This window comes from Papaver somniferum, chromosome 1, assembly GCF_003573695.1.
Source record: "Papaver somniferum cultivar HN1 chromosome 1, ASM357369v1, whole genome shotgun sequence".
Classification (NCBI taxonomy): Eukaryota; Viridiplantae; Streptophyta; class Magnoliopsida; order Ranunculales; family Papaveraceae; genus Papaver; species Papaver somniferum.
In genome coordinates this window covers 55768060-55775327 of record NC_039358.1, presented here as the reverse complement: position 1 = coordinate 55775327, position 7268 = coordinate 55768060, and the positions used below count along the sequence as shown (strand labels likewise).

Here is a 7268-nt window from a genome sequence, read left to right as displayed (position 1 = left end):
GATAGATGCATGTCAAGGCTTTGTTTAAATATCAATCTGAGTCGTTTCCATCGATGAAGAATTTATTTCTTTGCCCATATATAATTTTCGAATTCAATTTCTTATTATTCAGATTTTTCTTTTACCGTTTAGAGTTATCTCGATCCGAAAAGATCAATAACAATTATTGGATTCCTTCTTATTATTTGGACTTGTTTTCATTTGTCGGATTCTTTATTATTATTTTGATTAATTTTCATTTTAAAAGTAATTCTCGGTCTTACAATTTCATTCGCATTCACATACATATATTGGGTTCACTGTGGAGAAAGTCGATAAAGGTTCATTGTGTTCATTACCATGGGACAAGTTATTAAGATTTATATATTGAGTGTATGAAAAATTCATCCCATTTTCAGATACTTAAATTTCATTGGATACGCTTAGTGATTTATATAAGTCGATTTCAAGAGAAAATATGATTCAGGATATCGCCTGATATCTTAGAACCTCATGCTTCTCACACGTACACATACTTGATCCGTATGAGTACTGCAGGACAAATATCCACCGCTCGATAAATTTCATAATCCGCATGACTACACCTTACACACAGATCCGCCGTCGATAACTTTTATCAAAACCTTTTTTTCTTTTCTTATCTCACTTTACTTTTCCTCTAGCTCGTCTCGCATCTTTTTATCCTCCTCTGGCTCCCATCTCTTTCTCCTTCTCCGGCTCTCCTTCCATCACTGTTATCAAACAAACAAAACAAAACCCATCTTTTGTCACTCCCTCAATATCACCGTTGTCTGTCTCTTACAGGGGGTTAGTCCTCGAGTGATTTCGGGGGAGTTGAGTGTATTTTAAATCTCAGGGATTTTGAGAGAGTTTTGTTTTTTTGAGTTCAGGGAGTTTGGGGGAGTGTAGGGAGTTTGAGAGAGTTTATTAGAGGGAGTTTGGGGGAGTTTGGGGGAGTTCACTCCTAACTCATTCTCTTTTAAGAAATAATAAACCCTTATTTGCAAATAACATTGATCTTTAATTAAAAGAAAAAAATAAATGAAAATGATCATATCTCTGTATCAATAGTATGTTATTTTGTGCAAAGAGATAATTTTTTTCCCTTCAATTTAACGGTCTCCATACAATTCTAACTCCCTTTGTTCACGGACATTTTCCCACATATCATCCGATATACTCTTTCTCCATGCATTAGCTTCTTGAAGTTGTTGTTCTTGAGTTTTTTGTGTCAAAATTTCATCGTCATTTACAAGCGTTGATGGATGGATATCTTCCTCTTCCTCGACCGGAAACTCATCTGAACGGCATTCTTTTCGTAAGAAGTTGTGTAGGCCTGCACAAGCTGTTATTATCTCCGCTTGCACCTGATACGGAAATGGAGGTTGAGACTTAAATATAAAGAAACAAGACTTCACAACACCGAACAATCTTTCAACTACATTCCTCAAAGAAGCATGACGCATGTTAAATAATTCTTCAGCCTTTTTCGCATGATTACCCGTACCAGAAATTTTTTTCAAATGATAACGTTGGCCACGAAATGGTGTTAAACAATATCGTCGGTTTGCAAACCTACCATCCCCCAAGTAATATTTACCTGAATAAAACACAAAAAGAAAACTTCGTCAAGTAGAACCCGAATATAACTTAACCAAAAAACTCAAAACTTCACATTAGATAAAAGTAAAATTACCTTGCGGTATTTTCAGTCCATTTCTTTTTGTCATTGCATCGTTAAGTATTTTCGAATCATGAGCAGACCCTTCCCATCCACTAAGCACGTATATGAACTCCAAGTCGAAGTTGCAAACCGCTAACACATTTTGAGATGTAATTCCATGTCGATTCCGATAAACGGCTGCATTTCTTTTCTCTACCATTGTTGGGATATGTGTACTGTCCATAGCTCCAATGCAATCCTTAAAGTAAGGATAAAATCGTGTACTCTCACGAATTTTAAATGGAGTTGCACTTGTTGGCTTAGCCATCATCCTCGGAGCTATAGAATTTAAAGCTCGCAACATCCTGTTGAAGTTTTTACTAACTGTCCACCGAGAGCGACCAAATGTGTCACGTATTGTGCAATATCGTAAACTTTGGCCAACAACGAGTAAAAATGTACCAATCATTTCTTCAATAGAAACACATCTTGTATCACATAATGATGTAGTTTCTCTAATGATACAACATAGTTTTAGAAAAATGTCAGGGTACATCCTATAAATTCTTCGAAAGTCTTCTGGGTCTTGACGCAAAACTCTCCTTATATAGTTATATCCAAACAAAGTAACTGGGCGTCTCATTGGTCTTTCAATACGCTGACTTTGTATGTATTGCAATTGCTTGATTATATCCATCAACCATGAATGCACCGCTGAAAGTATATTCAAAAATATGGATAGTTCAAATTCATTATTGTTGCTTACCTCTTCATCATCACTGCTTTCTTCTTCTGTATCAAAGGCTTCATCTTCACTATCAGTAGATAAATCCAAATCAAACGTGTTCACCTAAAAAGATGATAAAAGTACCTTTTTTTTATTAGAATCATCATTATTTCAAAAGCATAAAAGTATATGTATATAGAAAATAAGCATATAGAATATAAAGTTCATAAATTCAATCATAATAACCATAAAGATGTCAACCCATAAAAATTAGTAGCAATCAATCCATAACAATAAGTTCTCAACTAGGACAAAAGAAAAATTAAATACTAATAGTTATGAAGAAAAACGATCAAATTTTGTAACTCTAAAAGCCCATTAAGCCTAATAGAAACTTGCAAAGATGACAGGTTTATGCTTTTAACTTTGAACCAATCCACAACTTTCTCTCTTCAGGAGTAAAACGTATGAATAAGTTCTTCTTGTGATTGTTGTCCAACATTTCAATTACTTTCAGCTTATCTTCCAAAGAAATTTCATTCATGCCATAAACAAGATCCCATACTTGGTTATCTTTCTTATCCTTATCAATTCTGCGCATTTCTTTTTCAATTTTGCGGTCTTCTTTCTCATTCGCAATAAGAGCATGCATTGAATCAATAGAAGAAGCAATCGATGAACTTTTGGAAATCAATTTCTCTAGATAATCAAACTGCCCAGTAGGATTAGTTGATGTAGAAGAGTCACCAATGTCACACCTTGGTCTTTTCTTTGGTGCCGTTTTTCTGACAGAAATTTTCTTTGTGTTTATATCTTGAGTTTCATCTTTATCTTGTTCATCACTTTCCTCTAAGCCATATCCCACGTATGATACGTTAAAAGCATTATCATATTGCTCTCGTTGAGTATAATCAACATCGAAGTAATCATCTTGTTCATCTTCCTTATCACAGGTTCTAGCACTTGTACCATCATGGGTAAGATCAACTGTAACTTTTCCAGAAGCACATTTATTCCCAAAAACAATAAGCAAGTCACCATAGTCTTTACCATTATCTTCCCTTAAGTTAGTTTGGTTTGGATGGCTCTATTAACATACAAAAAATAAATAAAGGATAAAGCATGAATTAGAACTCTGCACAAAATAGAAGAAAAAAATCAAATTTAGTTTTCAGTAAGTAACACACACATACCTCAAAGTAATTGTTCCACATCTCGTTGGATCCAGTAATCATCTTGTTAGCATCATCCCAACCGAATCCAGAAGTAAAAAAATTTAACAAATCCTGGTATTGACCAAATCTAGTCTTCAGCCATCTATGTTTCCCTTTATAGTTCTCAAAAGATTTGTCACAACCACATGCTTGGTTAAGTTTTGGAAGTATCTCCTCTTCCACTATTCTCTTAGTAAAACATCCACTAGTGTCTTTCTTCTTCTCAAGTGTAGCTTCTACCAACAGTTCCAATAATTTCTCAGTCTCTCGAGTTGTCCATTGTTTGTAATTCGTAGTCACTTCCGTTTCCGGTTCCGTATTCTTATTCTTCCTAACATTCTTTTTCTTCTTGTTGTTTTCAGCAGGTTGGGTGGATTTTTCCATTCTATGGTGTGACATGTTAGCTACATTAGTACTTAGACTAATACTAGAACTTAACAAAGCAAGTATAGTAATAACACCAAACAGTCTAATGTAAACATGATAAAAAAAATGTGATACTAGATTACACAGTACTAACACGCAGAGCTACTTAGCCAAATTGTTAATCAAAGAAAATCCCTTAGCAACTCCTTGCAACAAAAGCACCGTATGAATTGGCTAAAACACGCCAATACGGAATGAAGTACGCCACTGTATTGAACTTTGGCATATAGAATAGAAGAAAAGTATGTGTCTAAATAAGAGGACTTAACAATTGATAGTGATTCTCAATGACACCCATGCAAAGTAGCAAGCCAATTAATGCATGATGACATAACAAATTATGAAGATAGCTGTAAAGGAATTCTGTTTCACCGAAACACAGTTTCAGATTGTCCAATCTTTGCAGTACTAATACTTACCTGATCCAATTTTAAATTTTTATGGTACACTTACAACTAAATATTCCATAACACATTCAAAAATCATAGCATTCCAACAGTTCATTAAAAAGATACATTACTCAGAACCCGACTACTTTCAATACGTGCATACAGAATTCAGTTCCGGATTTCTCACATTTGGTGTACCTAAATTGATCAGAACTTCATGAAATTTATACAGTAGGTAACCTTCATATATACAAACGTCATACTAAAATTTCAGCTTTGTACGATAAGCGGAGAATGAGATAAATAGGAATCAGTCCCCTATTCGGGATTTAAACTCAGCAGACCATAGTCATATATTGTGCAAGCTTTGCAGTACAAAACGTTACCTGATCCGCGTGAAAATTTTACTGTACTTCTATAACAAGGTAAACTACGACATACTCAAATTTCATCATATTCCAACGGTTGCATTTAAAGATATCAGTATAACAAAAGCACCATATGAATTGGCTAAATCATGCCAATACGGAATGAAGTACGTGGTGGGCCCGGAGGTGTGTGAAAATTAAGCGCAATAAAAACGGACCTACAGTAATACCGCAAGTGCACGGTCGTCAGTTGTAGCTCGTGCAAGTACGGGTCGATCCACAGATACTGGGTATGTTTGGAGTTTCTAACTATTTTGGGTTTCTAAATTGCTAATGGGATTTGAGTACCAAAGGGTTTTGAATATCAATGGGATTTGAATAATTTTGAAGCTTTTGCTTTCACAATAAGAGCAAGATGGGCTTTGATTAACTGTGAAGCAGTTTGGGCCTTTGATGGACTGAACTGGGCTAGGTAACCTAGTAATGAGCTGGGATTTGAGATTAACTGTGAAGCCTTTGGGCTTGTAGTGAACTGGTCCTTGGATATGAACTAAACTTTGGTCTTAGCTGAGCCAAGCTCAGTTGCAGCAGCAGCAGTGCAAAGGGCAGGTGCTCAGCAGGGAAAGGGAGAGCAGGAGATGTGCAGGCAGACAAGGTAAAGCAGGCTCTAGGAAGACAGGGCACTAAGTCACACAGGGCCAAGGATGGCATTTACAATGACATGTACAAAGAAAAAGTGACAATGGTATATTCATGGAAGCAACACAGGGCAAAAGGATGCAAATTTACAATGGCATGGCAGTGATAAATCAAAGGCAATGGCCAAGGGCCAAAGGCAAAGGAAGAACAGGGCACAAAACAGTTATAAAAACATCTATGAAAACAGTGATAAGAAGCCACAAAAACAGATAGATAACAAAGAAGAACAGGAAAGATGCTAGGCAGTGGCTGTTTTTTGGTTAAATCCTTGTCCCTAATGGAGCTAGGTGGAGGTTCTAGCCTGCCTATGTTCCAGGGCATACATAAATGGAATGGAAGGAGAAGAAGCTTGTCCAACTGTTTTACTCCTAGCATTGACTGTCTTTTAACAGCACAATCAATCACCAAGCAACAGTGGACACTAAATTCCTCCATTTCTCAATCAGCTCAATTTACATGAATTCTAACCTAAACTTCCACCACTAACAGTGAACAACAATTGATAAGAAAGGCACAAAACAGCAAACAACAATGGAGATAAACAGTGAAGCAAAGACAATAAAATGACAGTGTAATAAGCCAAGGCCTAAGCCAAGGGCAGTGATGTGAAGAAAACAGTGAAGTAGAAATAAGAAAACAATGAAGACAAGAGGATGATCACTAGGACGATGAATCCACCATTAACCTAAGGGATATTCTAATCACAGCTAAAATACTTACCAAAGTACTAATTGTCTGATTAAAGTACAACTAGTCTAAGGGCTTAGCAACATTGGGCAAGAGGTGCACATGATGAAGACTATCTCAGCATTCCAAACACAACATGAATGTCATAATTTGATCTGACTCCTTACTAGTTCATAGCTTCATCTAATCCTAGCATTTGAGGTTCAGAACATGATAGACATGAAGATAAACATACATTAACAGTTGACAGTGAAACAAAACATGAATTTAAACACAATAACATAACATGGGAAGCACATAACAGTGGATAAACTTATAACAATTGAGGAACTAAACATTAACATCACATAGTATTAAACATAAAACATCACAGTGAACATAAATGGAACAGCACAAAAATTGGAGAGACTGGCTAATCCAGTTCTCCCAAAATCAAACCAAATGACACTGGCTATTCCAGCATAAGTTTTGCAACACACAACACCCAGCTCTATTTATAGCTTACAGACAATCCCCAAATTCCCCCAAAAATTAGGGTTTTCCAAAATCACACAAATTCCCAAATTAAACAGTAATTGGGTTTAATTACCTACCCTATTTCACCCACTCTATCTTCTCTATACTCTTCTCAACAATAATCAGGGTTTTTATGATTTTCCCCAAATTGACTGTGAACTAGGGTTTAGGATTTTTACCTCACCAACTGTGATGAGACAATTCCATCTTCGACCCATACTTCTTCTGCTTCCCTTGCGTAATTCCCATGCTTCAATTTCATCTCTAGGTCACCTACTTCATCAACCTCTCACGCTTAAGGTTTCAGGGAAGAAACGTGAGAGATTGAGGGAATAGGGGGCTAGATAGTTAGGGGGTGATGATGGGTTGGTAGTTTAGGGATGATGTGAGACAGGTAGAGGTGATGGCGCGGCAGTTGCAGGGAGTGGTGGTGGTACGGGTTCTGCAGACGGGGGAAGGAAGAAGAGATGGAGAAGAAAGAAGAAGTCGATAGAGTTAGGGTTAGGGGGCGTTTGGCTAGGGGTATAGCGTGTTCGATACTTGGGTGTTAGGCGGGTGCAGCGAGGTTTGATGATCTGC

The 7268-nt window shown here is 36.7% G+C and overlaps 1 protein-coding gene across 1 annotated transcript; it reads right to left on the bottom strand.

The window, feature by feature from the left end:
• Window positions 1-1166: 1166 nt before the first annotated feature.
• On the bottom strand, window positions 1167-2067 carry LOC113329144 (the record flags this gene model as incomplete). The annotated part of the gene is made up of 2 exons (XM_026576106.1): window positions 1697-2067; window positions 1167-1312 (listed from the first exon to the last, which is right to left on the bottom strand). Coding segments are annotated over exons 1-2 (477 nt in total), but the record flags the coding sequence as incomplete, so codon positions are not given.
• Between the last annotated feature and the right edge of the window lie 5201 nt (window positions 2068-7268).